The sequence below is a fragment of the Sycon ciliatum genome, chromosome 4, assembly GCF_964019385.1.
Source record: "Sycon ciliatum chromosome 4, ocSycCili1.1, whole genome shotgun sequence".
Classification (NCBI taxonomy): Eukaryota; Metazoa; Porifera; class Calcarea; order Leucosolenida; family Sycettidae; genus Sycon; species Sycon ciliatum.
The window spans coordinates 3,357,963-3,370,024 of NC_088646.1; the positions used below are offsets into that span (position 1 = coordinate 3,357,963).

General features: G+C 45.6%; 2 protein-coding genes across 2 annotated transcripts in view; both read left to right on the top strand.

Moving 5' to 3' along the window:
• Positions 1 to 74: 74 nt before the first annotated feature.
• Positions 75 to 9,279, top strand: LOC135813931 (large neutral amino acids transporter small subunit 1-like). The gene is made up of 9 exons (XM_065326972.1): positions 75 to 816; positions 2,012 to 2,137; positions 2,898 to 2,997; positions 3,534 to 3,702; positions 4,171 to 4,277; positions 5,388 to 5,484; positions 6,637 to 6,786; positions 7,678 to 7,855; positions 8,629 to 9,279. The coding sequence occupies exons 1-9, from the start codon at positions 381 to 383 to the stop codon at positions 8,691 to 8,693; spliced, it is 1,428 nt and encodes a 475-aa protein (XP_065183044.1). The 5' UTR covers positions 75 to 380; the 3' UTR covers positions 8,694 to 9,279.
• Positions 9,280 to 10,391: 1,112 nt separating this feature from the next.
• LOC135813930 (spermatogenesis-defective protein 39 homolog) overlaps positions 10,392 to 12,062 on the top strand; it is a 31,095-nt gene continuing 29,424 nt past the window's right edge. The window contains exon 1 of the mRNA XM_065326971.1: positions 10,392 to 10,759. Coding sequence (XP_065183043.1) covers positions 10,635 to 10,759 — 125 coding nt within the window. The 5' untranslated portion in view covers positions 10,392 to 10,634. The remainder of the gene's footprint in view (positions 10,760 to 12,062) is intronic.

A 12,062-nucleotide genomic window follows, 5' to 3' on the forward strand; every position in this document is an offset into this window, starting at 1 on the left:
ATACAAAACAGAAACAAAAATTATTGACGTTTTGAAAATTTGATTCGTCCAGCCACGTCGACACTCATCTCGAGTCAAGTGCTGGACTTCTCAACAAACAAACTGAAGGGAATCTCAACAAGATTGCCTTGCCACCAGGCCCGGGGTATTTCACTACTACCTGCTTACCACTATGTTTCTCCGCAGCCCCAGACTCTAGTGGAATCGATTCGTGCGGCGGGTTGGTGTGTGATGCATTTGGCCTGCAGAGTTCCATTGATGTAGCATCAAAGATCGTGTGCTGAAGTGTGCCAGCCTTATTTTGCTGGAAGTGGAACCACATAGAACGGTCTTGCCGCAGTGCACCTTCGCCCTTACACAGTTGATAGTATTCCACGGCGATGGATGATACAGACGTGGAAGGAGGATCTCCTAAGCGACACTTATCTCTCAGAAATGGCATTGGCTTGGTGGTGGGTGGCATTATTGGCTCTGGAATCTTCCTGACACCAAATGGCGTTTTGGAGCAATCTGGTTCGGTGGGTGCAGCTTTGGCCATCTGGATATTGGCTGGGCTGTTGTCAATGGGTGGTGCGCTGTGTTACTGTGAGTTGGGTACCTGCATACCAGAAACAGGAGGGGAGCATGCGTACTTCCGGAGGGCCTTTGGGCCCCTCTCGGCTTTCACCTTTACCTGGTCGTTGCTGCTGGTCGTGTGTCCGGTGTCGAACGCGCTGATTTCCCTGACGTTTGCACGCTATGCTATCAAGCCATTCTATGGCCGACATGCCGAGGTACCGGGAGGAGCTGAGGAGCGATTGGCGGTTCTGGCAATTGGTAAATTCTATGTATGTTTATAGCTTTCTCGGAAACTAAAGGGCGATCAGACTGGAGAGCAGAACTAGCTTCTGGCTCCTCGCCAGCAACATTTCAAATGAAATCCATGAGAAATTTCATTGCTTTCTCGTCAGGTGGATACAGGCAGAAATGAAGCTAGCCAGTACAATAACTGATAATACATGTGCAATGTAAAGGTGATAAAAACAGCAGTAACAGCAATATAAAAGTAAGAGCGATTGCGAGAATAAAGTCGATAAACACACGAAATACATAGAAGGTGTTGGTTCTCAAGCACATAGACAAATTGCAAGTTCTTTTGTCATGCGCAAGTGGTGTAAGTGTGAAGAGGCCAGCGTAGGTGTGATGTGATTACATGAAACTAACACACAAAGCGCAGAAGCCACATGGTTTCGACTAGGCCTTTCGTTCCATCACTTTTCAAGTTGAATTCAATGTTGATCGGGGTGGTAGCAAGCAAGTCCTTATATCCGGCACTTTGGCAGTCAGAGCGGTGACAAAAGTAGCACCTACGAAAGTGCTGGTGGTGCTGTGATTGTACGGTGACAGCAATAGATGACAAAAGAGACAAATAGATGCTTTTGCTCCTACGGCTGGTTTTATCACGTTTGCAGTGTGTATCGGTTACTGCACTGGAAATTTCATTCCTACTTTTATCCACCTGACGAGAAGGCAATTCAAGTGTACATGAACTCGTGGAATTATTTGAACTAATGCTTATGAGGACCCTGAGCCTAGTTCTGTTCTTCATTCCTATGTATTTTGGTTTGTTATGACTCACTTTATCGAATAAGCAAGAATTTTGCCCTGCTTTCTGACCGTACGCCCAGACTCTCAAAAAAGAGGAAGAAAATGAAGAGAGTGTGCTTGTTTTGTGCTACATGTACCTGCATCAAGCAAAGGTAGCACACCCAGCTGGAGAGTGGGACATTGATGTAGCAACAGTGCTAGTTGCACAGTGCTAGCACACTCTGTCTGCATATGCTCAATTGTCTTGAGAGGAGGGGGTTAAATGATCTAGTATTGAGCAATACACGTGGCTGCAAGGAGGAGAATGCCTTGAACATTAGTCATAACTGCCGCATGTCAGCAGAAAGCAGTCCGACTGTGACGGTCTCTCTCTCTCTCCTCTCTCTCTCTCTCTCTTCTCCTCTCCTCTCTTGTCATTTTGCAGCTGCTCTGACCATAATAAACTGCATCAGTGCAAAGTGGGCAACTCGAATTGCGGACTCGTTTACCGCCCTCAAGCTTGTCGCCATTGGCTTCCTGGTTTTACTCGGTGCTGCGTGGGTTAGCAAAGGTAAGATTGGGCACATTCGAACTAAGGAATTTGTGTACACCCTTTTGCTCCTTGTCATACACCCATTCTCTACGGTGTGCTCTTTAACCTCTACTGTCTTCTGGAACGTGCATCGCACGAAACTTCGTGTTCCGGAAGTGGTACTCACCCATACCATAGGATTAGAATTGTGCTGAGAAGAATTCACATGGGACGATAGATCCGGTGTCTGGACGGATTTCCACCTTGGGTAGGAGATTATTGCCGCATGTTAGATTGATGCACTGGACACGCGTGTTTCTTGTAGTCGATTAGTGCATTGGGCTCGGCAAATTTACACGCAAATCGTACAGGATAGGCTGTTAGGGGCCATCCGTAAATATATATTTAGAAACGAAAACTAGTCGTTTAGGGGGGAGGGGGTTTAGCGCCTGTTCGTTTCTCGAAAAATATCGATGCACAGTTTGTATGTGTGGGCACGTCCAGAAAAGAAAAGAAAAAATATCGATGCTATGCATCGTTTGTATGTGTTCGTTTCTGAGGGAGGGGGGTTGAAGAGAAATGACTAGTTTTCGTTTCTAAATAAATATCGGTATTTACGGATGGCCCCTTACTGAAGAAACGCCATTCTAGATGGTTTAGGATACTGAGGATTTTGTGCATTATTAAAATTGGCGCCTTGTGCTTGAAGTATTACCTGTACAGGCAGGCGTGTTTGTTGAGCTGAACATGGATATGTCTGCCATTACTTTATCATGTTTTCTCATTCTTGTTTGTCCAGGCAATGTAAGCAATTTCAATGAGCCCTTTGCCAACACCACGCTGGGTGCATCGTCTTTCAACCTTGCATTCTTTCAGGCCATCTACCCGTTCACTGGTTGGTAAGTTATCATTATTTATGTTGATTTATACGGCAATATCCTGTCCGGCAATGGCTACCACTGGCCTGCTGCTACACATGACGTTGTGTAACGTGTTAGGCACGAAGGGTGTCCATTGTTATTCATACTACAGTAGCTGCCGGTTGTGCATGGTGCCCAGGAGGTTGTCTCTCTCAGCAAAAATAAGCGCTGCCTTTTACGCTATTTGTATGAGTATAATGTGCTGTGGAGGTCATTGTACACTTCCCTTCTCGGCTACGTTAGACCAGTGAAGGTACATTTGATGCCACATGTTCTTCTTGTGTGAACTGTACAGTTTGTATCTTCTACTTGGATTTAGAGCATGAAATGGTGCATTCAAAGTGCACGGGACTGTACTCCAGAAAACACAATGCCAGTACTGTATAGTCCCTGCTCATCTGTACTGCTCTGTCTCTTCCCGTTGTGGATCGGTACTAATCTGTCTCTCTCTCTCTCTCTCTCTCTCTCTCTCTCTCTCTCTCTCTCTCTCTCTCTCTCCTTTGCTTTCTTGTTAGGAACTATCTGAATTACGTTGCTGGCGAGATGACGGATCCAGCCCGTGACCTCCCACTTGCCGTCGTGTACGGCTTGTGTCTGGTGATTCTGTGTTATCTACTCTGCAACCTGTCCTATTTTGCTATCCTGTCGAAGAAAGCAATTCTTGAAACCAAAGCGATTGCAGTTGTAAGTAGGACGGCATGTGAACATATTGCTGGCATGTGGAGAGAGAAAAAGAGCTTCATGATTACCATAGGAGGTAGCGTCTCATGGCCATCATCAGAAGACCATCACTATCCAGAGAATTCACGTTCTATTTGGCAATCCTGCTGTAGGTTTTCTCCACACTTTGCACTATATGTACTTTCCGTACTAAGTTATAACGACACTAAGAACATATGCATGTGATGTCTGGTGCATCCAGGGCTAACCGGAGCTCATCCACAGCCGCGCTAGTGCATTCCGGCGCTGATTCGGCTAATGTGAACCAACCCTTAGAACCGAGGCGATGGCACACAGCAGACTGGACCTGCAGTTTTTCTGCTGTGGTGGGAATGTGTGGGATGTGGTATAGTGCAGCCCGTTGCCACATGTACTTATACGTTGGGACTGGTATGGTGACTGCTCCATGTGCTGGTGTTCATCCCATTGCAGGAATCCATGGTGAAGGTCATCGGTGACGCAGGCCTTATTCTGGGACCGCTTTTTGTCGCCACGTCTTGCTGGGGAGCAGCCAACTCCTCAATCTACACTGCAGGGCGGTAAGCTAAATCCTTGCGTAATGCTGCTACATGTATGTAACTGCCCACACTTGCGGTGGTGTAACAGTGATTATTGCGAAGGCTTGGTTGCATTCGCAATGGCACTTGACTGATAAGGAAAGTGCAGTGTATCTTTAAATGGGCAATCCACCCAAAGTAAAGTAGGGGTCTATCAATGGCCGACACCACCCTGCGCCCAGAGTCCAAAAGGAGTTTGCTCTCTATCGATGCATTTTCAGGACATGCAACCGTGTTGCAGTGCGCTGTTGTTGACATCACTTAGCCAGTGCATGTGTTCACTGTTCAGGCTATGTGCAATATCAACAAGGAACCCAGTCTCTGGCATCCAATACATTTCCTCCCTAAATTTAATGGATGTGTATCTTTCAGCTACTGGATTATCCCCCTGCTCACAATAGAGAGGTTTTGCAGAGCGAAAGTTCGCGTGGATTTGAGCTTGATGTCACGCTTCGTACCTTTGAGTGCGGAAATTGAACGAAACGGGAAGCAAACCCTCGCAGGAAGTTTTGTGGATCTTGCGCTTCCTTGGAGCATAATCATGCAGAACACAAACTTCATGCGAACATTTGCCAGCCGAGCTGCAAAAGTCCTTTCGCGTTGCGAAGCCTCTGTTGTGATTCGGAGAGCGTTTCCTTGTTTCTCATGGGCCATACACAGAGGCAATGGTTCTGTGCTAGACTGCCCTAGTAACATCATTTTAGCGGGGGTACTTACGGTATGCAAGAAATGCAGGTTCTGCTCAATAGGGACCAAAGTTCTTTTGGATTCTGGCTCTGTTGGTGTTGGTCAGTTATTATCCAGTTGCACCCACTGAAATTCGACCAAAAGTGCAAAGCTGGCGCCCTCAACTGGGACAGCTCTTGACGCCCTGGAAGTGGCACGAATGCAGCTGGACGTACACAATGCACACATACAATGAAGTAATTGGAACTGGTCCAGGGCGCCAGCTTTGCACTTTGGGTTGGATTTCAGTGAGCGCAACTGTAGTATGTTAACACTTACAGTGGCAAGAGTGAGGTTGCATACAGCATGGGCTTCGTCCTAATTTGATGTTCTTGAATCGATGCTCTCTTTCTTATTGGCGCGCAGTGTTGGACATGCAGCAGCTCTGGAGGGCCATATGCCCAAGATATTCGCACTGGTTCATCGTCAGTTTGGCACTCCCTTCATCTCTCTACTGTTTCAGGTGAGGTGACGTTGGTGCACATCGCATCTAGTATCTGACATTGAAGCTCTTTTTATCCTAGAGCCGTGTGATGCGTGCCCAACTGCTTGCACTGACTCATCTCTACCTGCTGCTCTGTCCCTGTCCCTGTACCTGAGTACTGTAGTACATTCATTTAATACAGTCTGTACTCGAAGTCATTCATTAGAAGCTATCCGGCATTATCGATATTTTTCACGAAACAAAAAGTTTAGTTAGGTCCCTCCCCCATCCACCCACCCCCTGAATGAAAAATAGATTGACTTGACAGCAAGAATGCCTTGATGTCTCTCGTATCAATATTTTTAAAAACGAAACTCTCCTTGACCCACCTACCCATAAACGAAACTTTTTCTCTTCGTATAAAATATCGATAATTTTGGACGGCCCCTTACGCGGTGTTGTCATGCACTGGGTTGATAGAACATAATTTGTTGTTGTTGTGGCACTGCAAAGTGGTGATCTATATACTTTCAGCACACCATGTGTGGTACTGGTGCTGGTCACCGTGTCCGTTCATGCCGTACACTCTGGCCAGCCTCGTGATGCGTTTGTGTGGGGAACGGGCAGCGAGTACAAGTTTGTAGTTTCTTTATCGTCATCTGGTCTTTGCTCTGGAAGGACTTCGAAACCAGAAACCCCACGATTTTAGCTCGTACAGTCTTCGCCAATGGCTGATCGCAGAAGTTGAGCTAGTTGAGCTTGGCTCAGCCTTTGCATTGCGACGTACACAAAATGTATTTTGCAGCGAAAGTTGCACGTCAAGTACAATAGTTGCTTGTGGACGTGTTCAAGTTTTACCCAGCTACCGGTACTTGAATACCGGGGGGGGGGGGGGCAGGAGTTGTATACCCCGCAATGTTGCACTCTGAGAAAAATCAGAAATCATGCAACATTTCTTCCCTGGCTTCATGTGTGAATCCCATTTTGCCAGTTTGCAGCGCTTTTGTGCGTCGCTCATTGCATCAGGAAAATCCTTCTTTGGATCCAGCTATTGTACATGTACAATATTTTAGCCACTGTGTTGGGCACCGATCACATAATCATTGTGCCTGGTCCAATGCAGATATTGTGACAGAACTATGCCATGTGTGCGTCTGTCTGTCTGTGTGTATTTCACGTGCCCGGTGATAGGGTGCAATGGGCATTAGCTTCATCTTGCTAGTGGACATGACTTCACTGGTGCTGGTGTTTGGCTTTCTGACCTGGACCTTCTTCGGCATGGCATTCTTGGCTGTGCTCCGACTGCGCCAAACCGAGCCTGATCTTGAACGACCATACAAGGTGAGAGTTACAGACTGCTGGGACAATCATGCAGCACAGCTCAGCTTGTTCTCTGCATCTTTTGTTCAGTCATACTACCGTGGTTGATGCAACAGACCATCTTCTTTGATGTACAGTGCTTAGGTGGCACCATCCATCCAGGTGGGTAAGCTTTGACCTGGCTGGTTTTAAATGTAGTACAGTCGACCTACCCTTATAACGATATTTGCGCCAGACCAAGAAATATTGTTATAAGGGTAATTTGTTATAGGGGTAACTGATTCATTTCATACACATACGTCATAAATTCATAATGCATGGATTTTGTTCATTTTTACGCTCTTCATAGCATAAAAAACGGACGGACATGCACATTATGTACACAGCAAGGTGCCCACTGGTGCCCCCATTGCATTTCGTCATGTCCCAGCGACTTATCCGAGTGAAGCTTGCCCTGCCTGGATAGTGCGCTCTACATATTCCCTGCTAGATATTGTTATAAAATCGAAAATGTCGATTTGTCAGCCCATTTTATATCGTTATAGGGGTAATATCGTTATAGCGATATTGTTATAGAGGTAAGGCATTGTATACGCAAGTCAATGGAGTGATTTGGTTTGGCAGAAAAATATCGTTATAAGGGTAATATCGTTCTAGAGGTTGTCGGTATAACTTATAAGGGTAGGTCGACTGTACCAATTTTGAGGGTTAAGACCAGACTCAATCTACTGTGCCGTTGTTGATCTTAACGGTCCACTGCTAGTATAAAGTTCACGGTTTGTCAGCCTCACTGAAACCCTTACAGAAGCCTTGGCTCTGGACTGGTTCACATCACTGAGTAATTCACGCCACACACAGACCTGCATGTATGCATATGAGAGTGCTATTTCTGTGACATCTTGTCCTTCGCAGGTCAACAAATTTCTGGCCGTGTTCATGGTGGCTGCATCAGCACTGCTTGTACTTAGCTCATTGAGCCAATTCCCACGTGAGTGCGTCGGTGCCATTGGCTTCTTACTTGTTGGTGCCCTGACGTACTATTTGCTTGTCAAGAGGCAGTTTGCAGAGGCTATTACTGGACAGTTCTCAGGTAAGAGTAATTCTTTTTAAATGGTCCCATGTGTACAAGTGTGTGTATCATGTGTATGGTGGATGGGGAGGGGGGAGATAGGTGGGGATGTCTTTCTTCTACTATGTGCAGTCTAAGTTGTATCATGCTCATCCAGTGCAAAGTTTCTCCACTGTAATCTGGTGTAAAGGTGTTAGACCACTTTCATTTTCTTCCTGGTTTTGACGATGCGCTAGCAACTCCTCTGAGTAGCTCTTACCCTCGGTGCACTGCAGTGCACATGGTTGTAGTGAAACACGTTCTTCTCTTAAGTTTGTGTTGTGACTAGCGGTCCACAAACTTAGCCAGATCCGATACGGTCTGATGGTACCGCAACTAGCCGCAGACTAAGACCGTTAGTCCGAACTCATGCCAAATTGTCCTTCCACTTGTCTACTTCAGTCTAGTTATTGCTGCCACCCGAGTTTGAATCTTCACTTCTGTGTGGGATAAGAGTGGAGTTGCATCTGCGCCGTGATCCTTGGGGGTGGTGGCTTTCCTACGGATGTGGAAATGTTGGTCTTACTGACTCTAGCGCAAACTGTGATTTTGTTTTGAACAGTTTCGACTACTGTAGTTTGAAGAAGGTGAATCTGTTTTGTACTAAACCCAGAGAGCCAGAGAGCGCATGTGGTGGAGGTGGATTTGCTTTGTTGAAGTTGGTTTTCCCTGGATATTGAAAACCTAATTGAAAAATGAGGATGCAAGTTGTTGCTCTGTTGTTTATGTTCCCATTCCTTACTTCCTGTGTGTAGATCGGTGTGTCCTATTGGCCCAGCGTCTGCTTCCGCTTGAGCTGAGCACCACTTCTGCAAAGTAGCGCAAGTTTGGAGCCAGAGTAATGCTCGCACTTCATCCATTACTTTGAAACGAAGCTTGCAAGACGGTGCGTACTCGTATGTAGCTCGTTTTTAGTTTTTGTTTCATCGGATAGCCTCCTGTTTCCACTTTGACTTTGTTCTATCTCTTTGGAGATAGCCTTTTGTAAGCAGCGACATTGTCTCCCACCACGTGATTCCGGTTATAAAGTCAAAACCCTACCAACACTGCACTGTTGACCATAATTTATCAGCCCAGTCCTCTACTAGATAGATTGTGATAAAGATCCACAATTCAGTACTTAGTATTAATTTTATATCTTATATTTTACTACTGATCTTTCTTGAGAGTGTCGAGATAGAACGTTTGTTGCATATTGTATGTGCACATGCTCGCAGCTCAGTGCTTTGTATGCCTTTCATGTACATACATGTATGTGCATGGACGGGTGTCTATACATATGTGCACAAATATTATGTGAAAAACTACCGTTTTAACCCTAACCTATTTTCGATTTGTTCATTTTTACTGGCTGGCCAGGCATATGTATCTCCATGACTTCTAAACAAACCTTGAGAATTCAACAATTGCTCGCTCTGTGTGTGTGTGTGGGGGGGGGGGGGGGGGTCTGGATTGTGACATGGCTTGGAAGTTCAGTGGAAGTCTTTAGGGTTCCACCCACCCTAATCCAGCCTCAATTTTAACTGTTGGAAGACTATTCCTGGCATGTGGTACTGGTAGTGTTGATCTACAATCAGGTACTAGTACTAGTAGATCATTTCCCAACGCCTACGCGTATTGCTGGTCAAACAGGTGGGATGTGTTCCGTCGTTAGTGTATGCTAGCAATTGTCATCAGGCCGCAATGAGAGTTTATCCCATAAAAACCTCACATCAGTGACAAGCCGAGACAAGGAAGAAATGGAGAGAATTGAAGAGAAGTTCGAAGGCAAACAGGAAGCAGAGAAGGCAAAAGCAATGTCCATGAAAATTAACGTGTCACACACACTGATGAGTTTATCCTTCATGAATGAACTGCCTTTCTTCGGAGTTGGGCAAAATTACTCTGTAGTGGGTAGTGACTGTGTGAAAATGACGATGTCATTCAATACTGAGTGTGTGACAACCAATGAACCAGTACAGGGAGTAGGACTCAACAAGCAAGAAGAGGACAGACAAAACTCTCAACTACATGTACTGTAAAAGCAGAAATTTTCGGTGGTGTAATATTTTCGGTATTCGCCAAAATCGGCGGTTCGGTAGCGGGAAATTTTCGGTAAAACCCGTTCTCCAGGTAGGTGTACTAGTACTACATGTATACAGTATCGGTTGTACCGAAAATTTCGGTGCGTTTTATTTTCGGTAAAAATTGTCGGCACCGAAGTAAAATAGTTACCGAAAATAGAACACCACCGAAAATTTCTGCTTTTACAGTACCGGTACTTGCTTTTCACAGCGAGGGAGTGGTCATGTAGATCTACTCCGGGCCAGTCTCTTGTACCTGTCAGTCAGTGAGTTACCAAGTCCAAGGGCAAAGGAGTTGTAGTTCTACGACTTCCGGGTCTTGTTCGTCAAGAAAAAGAAGTCTGTATTTTTAATGTAGTAGGGACTTTCCCGACGCCTCGTTTTTCCAGCATGCTTCGCCTGTTTTTGAAAAGTCCAGCTTTTCTGTGCATCATGCATGGTAGATCTACATGTCGAAGTATCACGAACTACTTGTCATTGGGAGAAAGCGTACAGGTTCCATGTCCACTGATATCAAGAGCACTGTTTTCGGAAGAGAAATAGCAGTAAACCTCCATTGACTGAGGTATATTCTCGAGTAGAGTCTTATCTGCTGCGTCTAGCTAAATCTCCATGCTTGGAACGATCTGTTTCAACTTTCCACTGTTTATGTACGATTGAGTAGCACACGTACAGCTCACCTGTGTGTAGCTGTGTTAATGTTGGGCACTGCACTGCAGTCTGCTGGAAGAGAGGACTGGATCTTAGTGCATGCTGGTGACTGTGGCGGTGATACGAACCTGACAATGGCAGCTGTGGATGGCGTCGCCGCAAGCTCTCGACGGTACGATTGTAAAAATATTTGAAAAGTGGCATGCGAAGCAAAGAGCAAAAATAATAATAATTAGTCTACAATAACATAGTTATACTAAAACGTTTATATATACGTTTGCACTCAGAACTGAAAACTGTGACACGCATGAAATGGACAATTTCCAAGTAATAATTGGCTGCACGGATATCGCATGCTGTGTGGGAAAGTTGGGTAGACAATGATAAACAGCACTTGAACCCCAGCAGGTGTGACCACTAACTATAATTTTTGTGTATTGTTGACACAATCTGCTGCAAGCAGTAGAAACAGCAATACTGTAAATTCGAAGTGCATGGGTGACACTTCTATCACGAACCTGGCTAGACTGGACACCTCGTATCACAAGGCACAGGCCACCATGACCCTGACACTACCATTCATGATTGCAGTATTGCGCCCACTGGGAAATCACCCAGTGTTCTTATCACAAGGCCTTGGACACATGGTTTTAACACTGACACTCCTCCCATTGCAATATTGCGCCCACTGGGAAATCATCCAGTGGTCTGATGACTACAGCTGGTCTGGCACATGCACAACTACAGTCGTTGCCTAAAGAAATCCGGCCAATGCCTATACAATGGATGCAGTGGCATGGTACGCGTCCACTGGCGGTGCTTCATGGTGGCATGCATGCTTTTACTGTACCAGCACAGCACTGAATAGTCTGCAGTCGAGCACTGCACTGAGTGTATGCAGCCAGGCCCGGCAGCAGGGCATGTGCCATGCCATGCACTACATGTACCACCGATAGTGGGTAGTATTACTATTAGTGGTTGTGCATGGAGCCTATGTACAGCTAGCATAGCATTGACCGGAGTTTTTTTGGCGATGACTGTAGCATGCAGATGGCAGGAGGAACATGTACGCTGCGGGTTGTGGTATCCATTAGTTTTATTTAGTTTATTTATTCATTTACTCAATGTCCGGAGAGCTATCTGTTTTGACCTTATTTGGTCTCATCAGTGGAGCTCAGAGCTACTGGCCGAACCGATCGCAATGACGTCTTATGAACAACAAATCATTTTTCAACCTGCTCAAAGCGTCAGAGTGCTCTAATACTCTATTTATTCATTTATATTGTCTACCCTTCATGGCAATACGGAATGGCGGTAGCGACTTCGGCAGTTTAGAAGGAAGTTGCACATAAAGGAATACGTGTATAGCCAATACATGTCCTCCATTGGCCCTACGATGAGAATGACATCATCGCATACCCTGTTGACTGTTGATGGTGAATGATGTTGGATGCCAGCCTTCGATACAATCTCTG